Genomic DNA, 18,509 nt, shown 5'->3' with positions numbered 1-18,509 from the left:
GATGTACTCCCTGCCGGTCTCCTACCTCACCAATGAGATAAGTGCCAAACAGGATGGCAGAGGCGTGGAATAACCACGACACAGAGCCGCTTCCATCCCACTCACACCAAGCACAAACATTTGCGCACTGACACACAGCCCCAAACAAATGTACACACGGCACCAACCCAACCGGTACCTCCTCAATCAGCCTTGACTGAATCGGAGCGTCCAGGGCCAGCCCAGAGAACACGCCAATACCCGGACTCAGCGCACAAGTAGATGCTCAAGCACACCCAATGCGAGCGTCACAAACAAAACCACACAGGCACACCGGAGCAACGGATGGACCCATGTCAAATGCACCGTCCCAGTAGCTCAACAGACCCAACTCACACCCCAGACTCAGCCACACTGAGCACAGAGTGAGCCAACGTGCCCCCAGCCATGTCACTCAAGTAAAATACCTCCACCCCCACGCCTCTAAACAGAGCGGCCGAGGCCGCCACCCCACGCATGGAGTGGGCCCCAAACCCCGTCGGCATAGGAGTGCCACGTCACTTGTAGGCCAGATCAATCGTCTCACACAACCAGTCAGACAGACGCTGTTTCCATAACGGCTGGCCCACCTTGGGGACACAGTGACACACAAAGAGCTGGGGCGCGGTCTGCCACGCAACTGTGCGCTGCACATACTGTGCCAAAGCTCGCACCGGACACAAATGATGCAACCTCCCCTCCCTCACTCCTGCATGGGGAAGAGGATTAAACACCCACAACGAAACAACGCCTTGATCACCTTGGACAGAAAGGCCGGATTAGGGAGCAACACAGCCCTACTACCATCACGGTTGATGGCGAGACAGCCAGGCTGTCTTAGCAATCAATCAATCAAATGTATTTATAAAGCCCTTTTTAGCACAGCGGTTGTCACAAAGTGCTTTACAGAGACACCCGGCCTTAATTTAGAAATGTATCTGGGCTAAATCCAGAGTCTATTTGATTTTAGACTAGGTCAGAAGTATGACCAGATGGACAAGGACAGGGACAGTAACGGTCCCCCCAAACCAGGTACTCCGCAAGTGTGGAACAGGACCTCATCTCCTCCTAAAATGTTAAACTGGAGGAGACTGAGAAAAGTTAGAAAGTACATTCCTCATACCCCCCCAGCACAATAATATAGCAGCGTAACACCTTGGAACTGAGACGGGAATTCTTAGCAGAGGTCAGAGCCAACAACAGCGCCGTTTTAAGGGACAGCATCCTCAACTGTATCTGATCAATCGGTTTGAACAGCACGTCACACAGTGCCCCCAGAACCAAAGCTAAATCCCACTGAGGCAACGTCTGCCGGGCCACCGTGACCTGGCCATAAAAAGTTTCACCAAGGAATTACTAAATACAGACACTCCATTGAACCCTTCATGACACGCTGAGATCGCACATGCGTATACCTTGAGCGTGCCAGGGGATCTTTGCTGCTCAAACAGACGCTGCAGGAATGACAGGACACTGCCCCAACGGGACTAGGGACACCGCCTCCTTTTCCAGAAGGTCCGCAATCTCTTCCTGTAGGGCAGCAACCTCCAAAGGAGACACCATTACGGTCTCTACGACCCGTGTGAATGGGGGAGGCTGGCAGTGGAACTGCAGCGCGTACCCCTTCTTCAGCGTCTTGTCTAACCAGCCCGGCAGCGCATATTGCCAACGCCACTCTGAGTAAAACAGAGAGAGCGGGCAAGCACACAGCTGGGGAGCTGTGGCCAGCCACTGACTGAACGCGTCCATGGTTTACATCTGAACTACGCCAGATCAAAGTAAAAGATTGTCGCTTGGAACGCCTTTACAAGAAACCTGGAGTCATTATGCACAAAGAAATGTATAAGGACTACATTCTAATAACTCCTATACTTAAGAAACCTGGTGCCGACCCCAACAATTTCAATAACCTCTGTCCTATTTCTAACATGTCTTTTCTAACCTAAAATCCTAGAAAAAACTGTTGCATCTCAGGTTCATGCACACTTGTCTGACAATAACATCTATGAAGAATTCCAATCTGGCTTCCGCCCCTGCCATAGCACTGAAACAGCACTGGTAAAAATCACTAATGATCTTCTCATTGCAGGTGACTCTGGACAATTAACCACTCTCATCCTCCTTGATTTGAGTGCGGCCTTTGACACCATCTATCATAACATCCTCCTTGACAGACTAGTCTCTATTGGTATAACCAACACACCTTTGGACTGGTCGAAATTCTATCTCTCTGGCCGCACTCAATTCATTCAACTTTTGAATCACATCCATCTCCTGTCATTACCGGTGTTCCCCAGGGGTCTGTCTTGGGGCCCCTTCTGTTTATTATCTATCTACTTCCTCTTGGTCATATCAAAACTGATGTTCTCCTCATTGGTACCAAATCCACTCTGACAAAAATGACAGTTTTTCGCTTTCCATTGATAACTCCTCAGTTTCTCCCTCCCCTCAGGTTAAGAGTCTGGGCTTCATCCTCGACAGCTAACATATTAATAATGTCACCCTGTCTGTAAACTTCCATTTACTTAACATCAGTCGTCTCCGTCCGTCTCTCACACCCACTAGTACAGTCATTCTCGTTCCCACCCTGCTTACATCCCTTATTGATTACTGTAACTCTCTTCTCTTCAGTCTTCCTCTCAAACTTATAGAAAAACTTCAACTGGTTCAGAACTCTGCCGCTCGTATCATCACCAGAACATCTTCTATTAATCACATCACCCCTGTTCTTCAGCAGTTACATTGGATCCCAGTAAAATACTGCACTAATTTTAAGATTCTGCTCCTCACCTTCAAGACCATTCACAACCTTGCTCCTCTGTACCTCACTGACGTCATTCATATCAGCATACCAACCCGTACTCTCAGGTCTTCTTCTTCTATTTACCTCACTGTACCTCCTGCCCGTTTGACCACTATGGGGTTTAGAGCCTTCAGCCGCTCTGCCCCTCGCCTCTGGAATTCTCTTCCACCAGACATCCGTAACAACAACTCACTTTCCATTTTCAAAACCTGTCTGAAAACATCTTTTCACACTGGCATATCCAACATGATCACTTTTCATCTACTTAAAGCAATGTTCATCGTCACGATTCATTCTGCTTTCAGAATTGTTCTTTATTTTTGTCTTTATTGTGATTTGTGTCTGGTATGGTGACCTTGAGTGCTTAGAAAGGCACCTAAAAAATGTAATGTATTATTATTATTACAACTTGTCTCTCTCTGACAGTATAGACTGTCTGCGGTCGTGAAACAATGTGAATAGTTGTGTGTTTGAATTTATTCTGCCACTATTTGAGTGACAAATGTTTCTTTGAAACGGCACAACCGAGTGTTAATATAATGTGGTTCCTGCTATCAATATTTGCAATTGTTGAGTAGCCTACGTTTGCTGCTTCTGTGAGCCACAGCCGAGGCGTGGCTTAGGACCGTTTGACACTGTTATCAAGGAATTTCTTCTCTTATTTAGGTCTGCAAAAGAAAGGTCTCAAGTCATGCTCTGTACACTACCAGTGTACAGATAAAAGCAATTTTGAGCGTGGCATGGTTGTTGGTCCCAGACCGGGCCGGTTTGAGTATTTCACAATCTGCTCAGTTACTGGGATTTTCATGCACAACCATTTCTAGGGTTTACAAAGAATGGTGTGAAAAGGGAAAAACATCCAGTATGCGGCAGTCCTGTGGGCGAAAATGCCTTGTTGATGCTAGAGGTCAGAGGAGAATGGGCCGACTGATTCAAGCTGACAGAAGAGCAACTTTGACTGAAATAACTACTTGTTACAACCAAGGTATGCAGCAAAGCATTTGTGAAGCCACAACACGCACAACCTTGAGGTGGATGGGCTACAACAGCAGAAGACCCCACCGGGTACCACTCATCTCCACTACAAATAGGAAAAGAGGCTACAATTTGCACAAGCTCACCAAAATTGGACAGTTGAAGACTGGAAGAATATTGCCTGGTCTGATGAGTCTCGATTTCTGTTGAGACATTCAGATGGTAGAGTCAGAATTTGGCGTAAACAGAATGAGAACATGGATCCATCATGTGCAGGCTGGTGGTGTAATGGTGTGGGGGATGTTTTCTTGGCACACTTTAGACCCCTTAGTGCCAATTGGGCATCGTTTAAATGCCACGGCCTACCTGAGCATTGTTTCTGACCATGTCCATCCCTTTATGACCACCATGTACCCATCCTCTGATGGCTACTTCCAGCAGGATAATGCACCATGTCACAAAGCTCGAATCATTTCAAATTGGTTTCTTGAACATGACAATGAGTTCACTGTACTGAAATGGCCCCCACAGTCACCAGATCTCAACCCAATAGAGCATCTTTGGGATGTGGTGGAACGGGAGCTTCGTGCCCTGGATGTGCATCCCACAAATCTCCATCAACTGCAAGATGCTATCCTATCAATATGGGCCAACATTTCTAAAGAATGCTTTCAGCACCTTGTTGAATCAATGCCACATAGAATTAAGGCAGTTCTGAAGGCGAAAGGGGGTCAAACACAGTATTAGTATGGTGTTCCTAATAATCCTTTAGGTGAGTGTATATATAAAGTAATCCCTTGCTCTGGTCAAGATGCCGAGCCATAACCAAGCCTCGCATAAACCCCCCGGAGAAGAGCTAAGTGTTTCCCGGGTCGGCTCACCGCAGTCCAATTCATCTGATTTGTCTGCGCAGTTGGCCTGGCCATCACACACCAGGTGTTCCTAATAACCCTTTAGGTGAGTGTATGTAATCTACATTTCAGAGTTATGTAAAGGCATTTTTTCAGGGAACATGAAATGGGTGAACAAAAACTGTGTTGGAACAGACTGTGTTACTACACCCTCGTAAGTATTATTTGGACAGTTTTGCTAAGACGGTAGTATATTGCTATCATAATGGTGAGAAAAAGGTTATTAACTAGATAAGACAGACATAACCCATAAAAGTGTAGGTAAAAATTTATTTTAGAGAAATTGCAAAGAAAGCCAAGGTGTCAGTGAATGCAGTTTCCTGTGCCATCAAAAGAAACTCTGGCAGGAAGAGGTCTGGAAGATTTTAGTCTGGAAGATTTTGAGCTGCAGGTTTGATAGGTTGGTTGGCAGTAATCAAGTCATTGCAAAGATGGCAAAGTAAGAACATTAGGCTGAAGACTGGAAGATGGTCTTATGGACCTAATAATCAAATTTCATCATGCAGGGTTTTTGTACGCGGTCAAGTAGGGTAAAAGGACGGTTTCTAAGTGTGTGACAAGGCTGTGTGCTGAGCCCTCTCTTGTACTCTCTCTTCACCCACGACTGCGTTCCTGTACACCATTCAAAAACCATCGCCAAGTTTGCAGACGACACCACTGTGGTAGGCCTGATAAGTGACAATGACAAGTCAGCCTATTGGGAGCAGGTCGAACGCCTTGCAGCATGGTGCACTGACAACAACGTGGTCCTCAAACACCAAGGAGCTCATTGTAGATTACAAGAAGTCTAAAGGCTGTAGTCACACCCTAGTTCTCTTCGATGGCATTGAAGTGGAGCATTTGTCAAGCTTCAAAATTCTGGGTGTCCACATCTCAGAGGACCTCTCCTGGACCCTCAACATCTCAGCCCTGGTCAAAAAGGAGCAACGCCTGTATTTATTGAGGAGACTGAAGAAAGCCCATCAGTCCTCCAAGATACTTGTGAACTTTTACCGCTGCACAATCAAGAGCATTCTGACTAACTGCGCCACAGTGTGCTTTGGTGGTTGCTCCGTAGTCGATCGGAAGAACCTGCAACGGGTGGTGAAAACCGCCCAGCATATCAATGGTACCCATCTTCCTGCCATCATAGACCTCCAGCGCAAGCGGTGTCTGGGCAGGGCATGTAGGATCATCAAGGTCTATGTCTGGGCCAGGATCATTGTCACGTCTATCCCAAAAACTGTTTGCCGTCTCCAGACCCCATGGAGCTAGTTTGGGATGATTTGCGCAGAAGGGTGAAAGCAAAGCAACCAACAAGTGCAAAACATTTGTGAGAACTTCTTCTACAGTGTTGAATGGAAGAACTTTCCGAACAGTATTTGGTTTCCATTGTAGAAAGAATGCCATAATTGTATTGGGCTGTTATATTTCCAAAAGGTAGCTACTTTGATTAGTCAAAAGTTTAGATAAAATGTTGTTAAACAAAATAATTCCATAATTTTTTTGTCTCCAATTGTTTATTTGTTCTGTTTTAATTTCTGAGTAAATTAAGATATTAAACTGTGTATATTTAAATAAGAACTGGGAAAAAAAAAATGTACAATGAGTTATTAAGTCAGACATTTTACGAGTTCCTTTATAGATTTACATTCAATATTTACCTTCATACTATCTTGTATAGAAAGATACAGGTTCAGTGTACATTGCATAGTGTTGGGCTGAACTTGCATGCATGTAAATGTAGCTAAGAAAATGAACAGACACTGATGCTTAAAAATAACAGATTTTAAAGCTAAATAAGCACACTTAAAAATGTAATACCCCTTCCTCAGACAAGCAAAGTACAAAACAGAAATTTCCACCTGATGAGAACAGTAAACTCTTCAAACTGAAAGTGATCTCTGCCTGACAGATTATAGGGGGCTAGTTAACAAATCTGCTCTGATGTAGGCCCTGCAATCTGTTAGATCATGCTCCACACTGTTTTGGGATGGCCGTCATTACCCTATATCATGAAATTCATCAAAGCACTGCCATTTAAAATATGTAAATATATGTTTGCATTTTTGGCCATTCAAAAACAATGTTGGACCTCGAGGCAGTAAGTGAGACTTTCATAGTTAATGATGTATTTGTCGGGCACCCAGTCCCAAAATGACCCCTTGTCCAGTTCTCCAGTTATGTCCCTGTCAGCCCACTTGGCTATTCTGACGGTAGAGGTCATATTCCCGGTAAAGTATGTAGTCTTTGAGTCGATCAGGTAGAGGCAGGAAATTCATAAACACTGGGGCCCTGAGTCGCAGTCGGCCCAGGCAGCTTCGGATCTTCAGACGACAGAGATGCTGAAGACTGCGAGCATTCTCTGTGGGGGACAATTAGGTGATAGGCTCTGTCGAATATGACCTAGTCAGTTTCTAGACTGTGAAGCAGGCCCAATTCCTGAGTGACATGTTTTAGGGCCCTGTGTACCTCCTGGTGGATTGCATGTATATTGACAATAATTACAACTCAAAAGTTTTCCCCTGGTTGCACGGTGAGAAAAACAACAATTCCTTAGCCTAATCAGTCATGCACGATGTAGAGAAATGACTGTGAACATAAATAACAGCTTTGACAGCATAAATAACTAGTTTTGCTTTGTTTAATGCTATCCACCAACCTTGGATTTTGCAGATATCAGTCCACTGTTTAGTTTCCATAAGGGTAGCCTTGAGTTTCGAACAGAAGGTGACATGATCAAGGTAATCCATCAGGATGCGCACCACGTGTCCTGAGTGTTCCTTCAACCAGAACACTGAGATTACTTCACAAAACTGCAAGGAGAAGCATATTTAATATATCTCATTGTTTATCATGAGGCATTAGAAATGTTCCTATCCAATTTGAGACAAACTGCTAAACATACTGGCATTCCATTAACCCCCCTACCATGCTATCTTTAATGACAGCATTACTCCAGCCTTCATAATCATCAGGCACATGGGGCATTTCCCCGTAGTTGCAATCGAAGCAGCGCTTCACATCATAGCCGTAGTTACACAGCATGCGTAGAATGATCTCGTCCTTTAGGGCGTACTGCAAGGCGGAGGGGAAATGGGTGGTGTTGATGCGGGAGAAGTAGTTGACATTGGCTCCGAACCTCAGCAGAATATTGATCATTTCCAGGTTGCCTGACCTCAGAGCCACCTGTAGAAAAAATTCAAATTAAACCCTACTAGCACAAGATTAGATTAGATTCAATTTTATTGTCATTGAAGAAGTACAGTACATCAAAATGCTGTTAGCATCTAACCAGAAGTGCAAATAGAATAGAGCAGAAATGTACAAGTGTTAAGTATATGTATATTACAAGTGGAATGTATAGATGTGCAATGAAGGCAAATGCAGTATGAATGGGAATAATAAATGTGCCATTAAGGAAAATAGAGGAGGGCAGAATGTTTACATGTATTGAGTGTGGTGTATGTTACAAGTGGGATAATAGTTGTGGGTGTACAAGTGGCATTGGGTACAAGACATTGAAAAGATATCTTTCTATGATTTTGCTCAGTGGGAAGAGTCTGTTGATGAGTGAACTTTATTACTAATGTGAATGAACAGGGATATACAGAGACAAACAATGGATCATGCCTCTGCATAGCTTCATGCTATGTTTCTCAACTTGATCAGGGTATTTAACAAAGTAAGCCACCTGTCTGACCACTACGGAAAAGTATCCAAAAGTATGCACGCGTTAACGTAAGCTGCTGTGAATAAAAACATTGGCAAAATTAGTTCAATGTAAATCACCTGCAGGCACTTGACAGGGTCCTGGTTAGGCATGGCCCCAGCCTCCAGCAACATCTTGACCGACGGGACGTCATCATTGGACACTGCAAAGTATAGGGCAGATTTCCGCTCGTCTTCATAGTTACGTCGGACCCAGGGGTGCAACATGAAGTTGGGGTCATAACCTGCCTTCAGCAGGGCCTGGAGACACTGGGTGTGGCCGCCGGCAGCGGCGGAGTGTAGGGGACTCATTCCACTCTCATACACGGCATCACAGGTGGTCACAGGGAGAAGAAGCTCCAGAGCTCTGAAACAGAGAAAGTATGAGATGACAGATGAAAAAAAAAGATAAATGTTAAGAAAGGCAAATGGTTCGGAAATTTGACTGACTTTTAAGCTTCACACAGAACATCCATGGAAATGTACATATAGCAGTTACGCTAGAAATCGCCTATCAATTTGACAGACAAGTCAGCCTAAAAAGATCAAGGCAAAGAGTTGAGTTCTGGGTCCACCTACTTTAGGTGGCCCCTGTGGGAGACTCTGTGGATGGGGAGGTGCCCGGTGTGTTTGGGGATGTTGGCGTCCGCTCCGTACTCCAACAGCAGAGAGATAATTTCAGAGTTGCCAGAGGCAGATGCCTCAAACAAGATGGAGGCATTATCCTGGGCCATAGACTCCACGTTGGCCCCTGATTCAAACAGTAAACAACAATACAATACATCTGTATTGCTTGTATGGAGCAGCAAAAAACGATGTCCTCAAAACTAGTTGACTAATTCTAACCCTATTTGGCCTCATGCTTGCTGTATGCTTCCTACTGTACCTTTCTTGAGGAGGACTTGGACTACTTCCAGATACCCGCACTGAGCGGCAAGGGCCAGAGGTGTAAGTCCATAGTCAAATCTAGGGTCTGCCCCTGCCCCGGATCTGAGGAGCAGCCTAACTAAGCGGTCACGTCCCAGTTTGGCAGCCTCATGTAAAGCGGTCCTGCAGTGACATCCTTCCAGGTTCACGTTGCTGCCGAATGCCAGCAGGAGCTTAGCCAGGTCCCGACGGTCGTTTCTAACAGCTGAAGGAGCAAAGTGGAGCTCTGTAAGGTCAGCTTCCGCTGTCAGGACTACATAGAGTTAAATTTGGACTGTCTACTTCAGTCAATCTAGGAACTTGGACCAAACTACCTGTCTACTGGGTTAAGAAAAAATTGCCTTCATGATGTTCTCAGTGTATAAATGACACAGTAAGCAAACAGGTTTACCTACGATTAGTGGTGAGTCCTCTTCGTCATCCTGGCAGTCAGGGCTGGAGCCATTCTCTAGCAGGAAGGTGGCGTTCTCTATCAGACCCTGCTCCACCGCCAGGAACAGAGGGGTCTTCCCCCGCAGGGTTCGACACTCCACTGCATTCTCAGTAGATGCTGAGAAATCAGGGAAATTGAGTCTCTTTGACTACTTTTGAGGTCTACAAAGTAAACTTGTTAACTGTAACATGTCTAATCTGTTAACTGTAACACGTCAACCTACTAGTCCAGGAACCACTATTGCATCTATTAAGCTGGCTTTACTTAATATCAGATCTCTCGCCAACAAACCATTCTTGGTAAATGACATTATAATATTCTACAACCTAGATTTAGTTTCTCACTGAAATGTGGCTAACAGAAGATTGTAGTGCTATTATTCTAAATGAGACAGCACCTGATAAAGGTGGTTATATGAATACGTGTCAAAATGGTAGGAAAGGAGGAGTGGCTGCCCGATTCAAAGAAACATTCCATTGCAAAGAAAATACACTAGGCAATTTTATTTCTTTTGAATACCTCTGTTTTACATTGAAGGGTACCCCCAAAATTTTGTTTTTAACCATTTACAGACCTCCATGATATTCAGCAAATTTTATTGATGATTTTGCTGAACTACTCTCTGTTATCTCAGTTCATTATAACTTGTTTATTATTACAGGGGATTTTAACATCCACATAGATAGTAATACGGACAATAATGCCAAATAACTTTTTGCACCACTTGACACTTCTGATCTCACTCAACATGTGAAAGAGCGTACACACACTCAAGGCCTCATTCTAGATCTGGTTATTTCAAAAGGTCTCGATATTTCCTGTTATGGTTAAAGACTTGGCCCCTGTTTGATAATTTCTGTGTCTTTTTTGAATCTCTTTTCTTTAGTGAAAATATAAGTATTCACTATAAGACTTTAAGAACTACACAGTCTAACAAGGACTCTACCGTCACAACGACCACAAAGACATAACTTGGTTATTATGTCACAATTTAATACAATTGATCAAAAATCCCTAGAAGAAACAGTTTGACATCTTAAAGCTTCCAGTTGCTGTCTTGACACACTGCCCTCAGACTTAAAAAAAAACAATGGACCTGGAGCAAATAGTTAATAGCTCTCTGCAATCAGGCATTTTCTCAACGTCTCTAAAAACAGCTGCCATTAAGCCCCTATTAAAAAAGAGAACACTGGATGGATCTATAATGAACAACTATAGACCTGTATCAAATCTCCCTTTTATAGCCAAGATCATTGAGAAGGCTGTTTTCAATCAACTCAGCAATTTTGTGACCTCAAGGGGGCTCTTAGACAAATGTCAGTCAGGCTTCCGACCTCACCACAGTACTGAAACGGCCCTGATTAAAGTAAATGATATACGACTGAATACTGATTCAGATAAAATAACAGTTCTGGTTCTATTAGATCTCAGTGCAGCATTTGACACTGTAGATCATAGAACACTTATAGAAAATTGGAAAATAGTTTAGGACTCTCCGGGACAGTCCTTGATTGGTTCAGATCTTATCTAGATGGCCGGAGTTACTTTGTCACCATCATGAATCTGATAAGGTGGCTATGACATGTGGAGTTCCACAGGGATCAGTTCTCTAAATGCTACCTCGGGGCCAAATTCTACAAAACAACAATATTAACTACCATAGCTATGCAGATGATACTCAAATATATAGGGCTCTCGAACCGTATGACAACAGCTCAATAGATTCACTGTGTCACTGTATAGAGCACATAAATACCTGTATGAACCAAATTTTTCTACAATTAAACCAAGATAAAACAATTATATTGTTTGGCAACAAAAATAAAAGAATAAGTATTAGTAAAGAGCTGGATTCTCAGGCCCTTAAAACCAGGGATCAAGTGCATAATATTGGTGTTCTGATAGACTAAGACCTCACATTTAACAGTCATATTAAATCGGTCACCAAAACGGCATTCTATAATGTAAAACATATAGCCAGAATCAAAGGCCTGTGTGCCAAAAAAGACCAAAAGAAGCTCATCCATGCTTTTATCTCTCGTAGGATTGACTACAGTAATGGCCTCTTAACTGGACTCCCCAAAAAGACTGTAAAACAGCTGCAGCTCATTCAGAATGCAGCTGCTAGAATGTTACCCAAGAGAACAGAGCACATCACTTCTGGTTCTAAAATGTTTGCATTGGCTTCTAGTCAGTTACAGAACAGATTTCAAAGTGGTGCTTTTAGTTTATAAATCTCTGAATGGTTTAGGACCCGAATACATTTCAGATATGTTGGAAGAATATAAACTGAGCAGGGCTCTTATATCCATGAACACAGGTTAGCTAGTAGAGCCCAGAGTCCAAATTAAACATGGAGAAGCTGCGTTTAGCAGGTATGCTGCACACAACTGGAATAAACTACCAGAAGATCTTAGATGTGCCCCAAACTTATAAATTTTTAAATCCAGGTTAAAAACACTTATCTTTTCACATGCCTATGACTGAGCTCTTAAACTCACTTAAACTTAAACGCTCTGTTTAGTCTTACAGCTTTTATAGCTTCCTATGTTTTTATCACGTTTTATTTTGTTTCATTCTATTATTCTATTTTCTTATTCTGTTTTCTTATTATGCTGTATTTTATATTTCTGTTCTTGATTTTTTTGGTTATTAAATGTAAATTTTGCTATCTTTGACCAATCATAATGCAAGTTCTGGTGCTATCAGAGGAATAACCTTTGTGTAAATGTACCAATCTGAAGATTACGGATAATGCAAGTTCTTGTGCTGCTGTTTAGACATCGATGTAGGGTATTTTCTCACAAAAGGACTGACTAGTTTATCCAAGCGCTGGATTGCAAGGAATGAGATTCCGGGGTGGTACAGTAAACAGTTATGGTATCTGTAATTCATTGAGGATGAATATAAAATGCATGTACAGATATGGCATAAATGTCCCCCTGGAGAGAGACAAGTAGACATTGATGCAATGATTATCTCACAAAGGGACTGACTGGTTCATCCCAGCATTGGAATGTGAGGATTGAGATACCGGGGTGTTGAAGTTCATGCAGTCCCTCTGGAGACAATTGAGATGGAGAATTGTCCATTGCATTTTGTATTTTTATTTTCACTGTAAAGCACATTGAATTGCTTCTATGTATGAATTGTGCTATATAAATAAACATGCCTGCTTGCTACAAAACATCCACAATTCTTTTATTTATTTTGGATATTGTCTCTTGTTGTTTGTATGTTCCCTAAAGCGATACATTATTTAATAAAGGAGAAGATGTACACACCTTCAAAGGTGACTTTTAGAATATCTTGGTTCTTCTGGCTAGCAGCCTCATGCAGGGGTATCCAGCCTCTGTTGTCGGCTTCAGAGAAAGCCCTCTGATTTACAGACAGCAGATGAAGTGTCGCTTCATCACCTAGTAATTAAACAAGAAGCAGTACATCAGTGATGTAATAGTGATGTAGACATATAGCACTGAATCAGTAGGTCTGAAAATTACTCACCTTTTCTTATGGCGGAGAAGATTTTGACATTATCTTTTGTGTTTTGACTGTAGAAGAAAAAGGTGAATATAGTAATTTGGTGGCTCATTCTATTTTTCCAATTTCATGTGTTTTTTGCATCCTACTCTAGCCATGGCATGCTCAGAGAGTGGGGTCTCAGCAAACAAAATGTCAAATGTTAATCGGCCTAGATCTAAAATGCAATCAACGGTTCACATGGGTAAAGAAAAAAGCAGTGTACCTGAACACGTCTTTTGGGGAGGAATCCCGAGTTTCAATTTCCTTGTTACATCCCAGAAGACTCTGTTCAATCATTTTCTGGGTGTCCACATCGTCAAAGTCATCCCCTCCATATTCTACTTCCTCAAAGTGCATATCCAAGCCAAATGCTGTCTCTTTTCCAGCTCTCAGTGACAAGAACGAAATCAAGACACATCATCACATTACCTATCCAAGTCAGACCCTTGCTCTTATTCACTGCTCTCTTGCCATACCCTCAAAAGTGTTGTTGATATGCCTGCCAATTTAATACAAAATATTATTTATCCAGATCAGAATGTATACAGATACACCCATGCAACTGTAGAACACAAATGCCTAGGTCATGGCCCTTTGCTATGAAATGTTGAGCCAATTTTCAACAACTCACGAGTCAGTAAACTGCATGTTTCACATTTAAAGGATCCATGTGTAAAAACACAACAGAGTCTTCATCTTTTTGAATATGAATAAGGGTTATGGGTAACAAGTTAATGGATTTGTTGGATAATAATAAAAAAAGTTTATACATTTTCATGAACATATTTTAATGATGTAAAAGAGCCTTTCAGATTTACCTACCTGAAGCCAAAACTCTTGGAGAGAAATTAGTGTGTTTTCTTTTGCCATTCGTAATCAAGCTCTAAGGTGGCTATGTCATCCTCTGTGGTTTCAAGGATCTTTTTTCCATTTTGGGGCTATTTATACCTCCAGCTATTAATATATGATCATGAGACGAACTAGCAACCAGTGTTACTCTTTACCTCTGTCGCACCAAACAACACCTACTGAGACTTTCTTTTTACAACAGATGCTCTTTCTAACTGAATTCATGGTAAAAAAATAAAATAAAAAGACTAAAGAAATTGAATATGTGTGAAAGATGTGCATGACCATTCCTCCTTTGACATTCTCAATTAAAGTTACGTTTTCGAAGTGGAAATAGAACATGCAATAACTTGTCAATGCATTGGTGTATATGTATGATAACTGACCTTACTTAACATGTGGAATGTAATCAAGAGTCGGTTCATCATTTGTCACTCGCAGCACCACACAGGGAGCAATACCATAAACAGTTTCTCTAATAAGTTCCAGTTGTCTGATGGTCACCATGCTGCGCCTGGTGGCATGGATGGATGGCTGCTGCAATCCAGTCCCTACCACCCACCTCTCAACACTCACCAGACACCTCTGATATGATGAACCTTATTAGCTTGTAAAAAAATAGACCAATAGGCTAGGTGGATGTGGAGTTTGTTTTCAACCGATTTATAGAAAATATGACAAATGTCTAATAGTATAGAAAGTAGTTAGTGTATTGTTTTAGTACTAATCCATAATTAATTATTGGTTTGATAAGTGCCCAACCAGTGTCTAAGGGACTCAATGAGTTTGACATATTCTCCACTAGGTGGCAGTAATATAAAAAGTACAGATTATTCACAGCAGAAATATTTTCTGGAAAAGTACTGAAATAGCCAAGAGCATTTCTTCACTTCTCATTCTGTCAACAAACCACTAATCTTGATTCAGCATCCACTTTATATACTGTTATTTTTCTTAAGCATATTACTCAAATCTGCCACAAATCCAATCATTTGTCATTCAGGGTTAACACTGACTGACACCATAGTGTAGTCATTGCAACACAAATAATCAGTTAACTGATGGACAATTATGACAAAACAAGTTACAAACTATGTAAAATGTCAGAAAAAAAACTTCGAACATACTAAATCCTGATCCTTTGCATTAAGTCTTAAAGTGTATTGTTCCACCTGACACCTCAGAATCAAAAGCAGCATTCTGTTGATAGAAGGCTTTCACCCTGGCAAATAGATATGGCCAAGTAGTGTTATTTACATGAAACATGCCTCTCCACTACATTCTACATAGGTAAATGACCAGCAACGGTCTGTGGCAAACATGTTTCAACAAACTGAAGAGCAAAACTCAGGTACAGGCTTTTTGAAGAGTCCCCTAAGCAACAGCAAACATTACAAAAGGGCACTGGAACACACCTGTAACTAAACAAATACGAGTAGCAGAATGCCATTACACATCAGGCATAAGCAAACACCAGATTAAATACCAATTTTCGATACCCATTAAAGAAACCATGCTATAAATTGTACTGATAAAACTGGACACAAGTGAATCAGAAGTGTGGTTATTAAAATAACCCTAACAGCCAGGACTGGGCAAAATCAGTGATTGTTTGTGTTCATAGTATCCCTGGTCAAAAAAATCTAATGGTTTAGAAAAAATAACCTCTATTAAAAACTAGCATAGATCCATGGTCCAGTTGTAACCCTCCTGGCTCCATGGACATATGGCACCACTCGGCTGAGACAAATGATCAATACTCTGCTTCACCCTTCAAAACTGTCTGATTCTGTCAAAAATCACAAAATGAACAACAAACCAACAGGAATTGTGAAAACATTTTATTGAGTTCTCGGTCAGAGCTGTTTAAGATCTGGGTCTCTCCTTCTTGCCTTTGTAGAGGGCCAGCAAGGAGACGTTGGCCACTTTGACCACCTTAAAGCGGACACCAGGAATATCACCAACGGCGTGTCCTTTACGACCGAATCCTGCCACCAGAACCTCGTCGTTTTCCTGAAGGACCAATGGTAAGACTTTATAGAAAAGGCGGCAATTGGCCGACACGCAATTGCGTTAACCAGTTAACAATGAATACAAGGACTGTCACTGAAGACTACCTACACATTCTGTAAATACATTTGGGGAGTCCTACTGTATAGGGTATCAGAGTGTACAACAGGGGTTTATGTGGCTACCTAGTTGCCAGTCAGATTTTTGTTTCTGGCACACCTGCAATTGTTTTAGGAATGTTACGGAAATTCCTTTAAATTTGAGGCTATCTTTAACATACTACCAATAACAATTGATACACTACTTTGGGAAGATAAATGCATTGGTGATTTTACACAGACGTTCATCCTTACCTCAATAAAGTTCAGGCAACCGTCATTGGGGACGAAAGCAGTGATCTTCTTGCCATTCTTGATCAGCTGTACCCTGACACATTTCCTAATGGCAGAGTTGGGCTGCTTAGCTTCCACACCACTAAGGAAAGAGGGTGGAAAGGTTTAACAGACAGACATCCATTATTTGAGGTACATAACTTATTTTACAGCATTTAACCTTTTTCACTGGAACAAAATTAGCAAATAAAGCGCACATATTAGGGGTGTTGTGATGTACTTAGCAGCTTACACTTTCTCAAGTACGATTCCCTTCGCGTGGGAAGCGCCTCCGAAGGGGTTAGCCTTCAGGGCAGTACCAAGATGGGCCTTCTTGTATTGTTTATCATGCCATCTCTGCTCGCGACGATGGTTACGCAGCTTCCTGGCTGTACGCAGACCGCGACACTTTCCTAAGAAAATACGTAGAAATTATTGTTAATATTAATTAAATCAACAATACATCAGAACTCACACAAAGTTTAACTAGCAAGATACCAAGGCTAACACGTTAGCAATAATAGCCAAATAAGGTTACGGAGTCAGGGTCTGACCAGCTTACGATCCAGTAAATTCATAAATTTTAGATAAGCCCGATTGCTTTTTCACAATTAACTGCATGAATCATTTTAAACCAACTCTCGGTAACTGTCTAAAATGCGACACATAGCATTGGTGGAGCAATGCTGGATGACTCAAATGCCATGTTCTTATGGCCGTCTCCACGTTGCGAACTCGCGCTAGCTGGCAGTAAAGTTTTATTTACAAAATAGGACTAAAAATAAATATTACTTTTCCCGATGAAACTTCAAATAGTTAAGCGAACATTCACATTCTATGTGAACATAAGAACCATGCATATATATTATGTTCTGTCTATTAAAAGACGAAAATATTTCGTACCCATGTTTGCAGATTACGAGCCCAGGCTAGAAAGGAAGAATCCCAGAGTTCTCAGCGTCAATGTCTCTCCCAAGGACCCCAAATGTGACTATATACTGCCTGTTTATGTTTGATTTTCTCTTTATTAAATCATTTTAAATATAGCAACAATTTAGAAAAATGGATTTTAAAACACATAATTTAATCCAATTGCACACGTGAGGTATACATTGCATTAAAAAACATTGCCTGATTCAAATTACGAAGGGATCTTCCGCCAACGAGTGACGATTTTGGCCGCGTTCCTCTACTATGGTTTTGCTTACACCTGACATATCTCAGTTTTAAATGTGTAGATCACTAACCAAATCATATGTTATACCCTGTGAAAATCCTGCTACCTGGATGGATTCTCGTTTTGTAGGTTAAGAACGACTGAAACAAATTTTGAGATGGGGAAAATGTCAGCCTAATTCCTTAAGGAATAGCGCCATAGACTTTTTCCCAGTGGGGATTGAAAAATACCTTTTCTTGTTCTTCATTCTTCTTATTTGGTGGATTTTCTGTGGCGGACAACATTTCAACATGGCCTATAATCCCAATTATTTCTGTTGATTTATGTGAATAAATAAAGGTACAAAACGCAGACTGAAAACTGAAAGCAGGAAAAGATTTACTCCATAACAAAGGTTAGGGAAAAAAACACAAAACATATAAACCCTTTGAACAACCCTATACAGACACAACAATAAAATATTAATCAAATTTAGGCTACCAACAACAAAAATAACCTATTCTTTGTTCGAAATTGCAATCGTATAGCAGTTGCAATAATCTGGCTTGCACCCTCAAATTACTATTTAGAATTTTTTGAATATAACCAATCCCATTAATTTATGCATTAATATATATATATATATTCTTGCCGTTTTACGGGAAAGGAAATTGTGCCCCAGTGATTAAATGACCTAGATACTACAATCCTATATATTGAACTTAATTTAAAGGGTGTTTATTTATCTGAAGAAGACAAGCTCCGCATAAAAATAAGATCGTAGTTAATTAATCACTATGGAATATGACGAAAGACACCTTAAATATATATAAAAACTGTAGTA

General features: G+C 41.5%; 2 protein-coding genes across 6 annotated transcripts; both read right to left on the bottom strand.

The window, feature by feature from the left end:
* Positions 1–6,304: 6,304 nt before the first annotated feature.
* asb14a (ankyrin repeat and SOCS box containing 14a) lies at positions 6,305–15,858 on the bottom strand. Of its 5 annotated transcripts, none has more exons than XM_010882097.4 (11): positions 14,520–15,858; positions 13,503–13,667; positions 13,262–13,308; positions 13,042–13,173; positions 9,716–9,874; positions 9,284–9,529; positions 8,977–9,148; positions 8,479–8,764; positions 7,618–7,875; positions 7,349–7,469; positions 6,305–7,051 (listed from the first exon to the last, which is right to left on the bottom strand). In XM_010882097.4, the coding sequence occupies exons 1-11, from the start codon at positions 14,633–14,635 to the stop codon at positions 6,879–6,881; spliced, it is 1,875 nt and encodes a 624-aa protein (XP_010880399.3). In that variant the 5' UTR covers positions 14,636–15,858; the 3' UTR covers positions 6,305–6,878. The 5 variants fall into 5 exon arrangements, with proteins under 5 accessions (XP_010880399.3, XP_010880397.2, XP_034142922.1 ...); XM_010882095.3 differs by having other exon boundaries at positions 7,349–7,502; positions 14,515–14,580; XM_034287031.1 differs by having other exon boundaries at positions 7,349–7,502; positions 13,503–13,778; positions 14,515–14,559.
* Positions 15,859–15,955: 97 nt separating this feature from the next.
* On the bottom strand, positions 15,956–17,447 carry rps23 (ribosomal protein S23). Its single transcript, NM_001303899.1, has 4 exons — positions 17,413–17,447; positions 16,763–16,922; positions 16,492–16,612; positions 15,956–16,141 (listed from the first exon to the last, which is right to left on the bottom strand). The coding sequence occupies exons 1-4, from the start codon at positions 17,414–17,416 to the stop codon at positions 15,995–15,997; spliced, it is 432 nt and encodes a 143-aa protein (NP_001290828.1). The 5' UTR covers positions 17,417–17,447; the 3' UTR covers positions 15,956–15,994.
* Positions 17,448–18,509: the final 1,062 nt, after the last annotated feature.

The sequence above is a fragment of the Esox lucius genome, chromosome 17 (assembly GCF_011004845.1).
Source record: "Esox lucius isolate fEsoLuc1 chromosome 17, fEsoLuc1.pri, whole genome shotgun sequence".
In the NCBI taxonomy this organism is placed as follows: Eukaryota; Metazoa; Chordata; class Actinopteri; order Esociformes; family Esocidae; genus Esox; species Esox lucius.
This window is presented reverse-complemented; position numbering and strand designations above follow the sequence as displayed.

Bases quoted from the DNA above. Each gene is read 5' to 3' on its own strand.
- asb14a (XM_010882097.4), bottom strand. From the start codon at position 14,635: ATGGTGACCATCAGACAACTGGAACTTATTAGAGAAACTGTTTATGGT. The intron at 13,309-13,502 runs GTACACTGCTTT...TTTCTTCTACAG, and splicing joins TCCCCAAAAGACGTGTTCAG to TCAAAACACAAAAGATAATG. The intron at 9,530-9,715 runs GTAAACCTGTTT...TTGCTCCTTCAG, and splicing joins GGACTCACCACTAATCGTAG to CTGTTAGAAACGACCGTCGG.
- rps23 (NM_001303899.1), bottom strand. The intron at 16,613-16,762 runs GTAAGCTGCTAA...CTCTTTCCTTAG, and splicing joins GGAATCGTACTTGAGAAAGT to TGGTGTGGAAGCTAAGCAGC. The intron at 16,142-16,491 runs GTAAGGATGAAC...TTGGTCCTTCAG, and splicing joins GTTGCCTGAACTTTATTGAG to GAAAACGACGAGGTTCTGGT.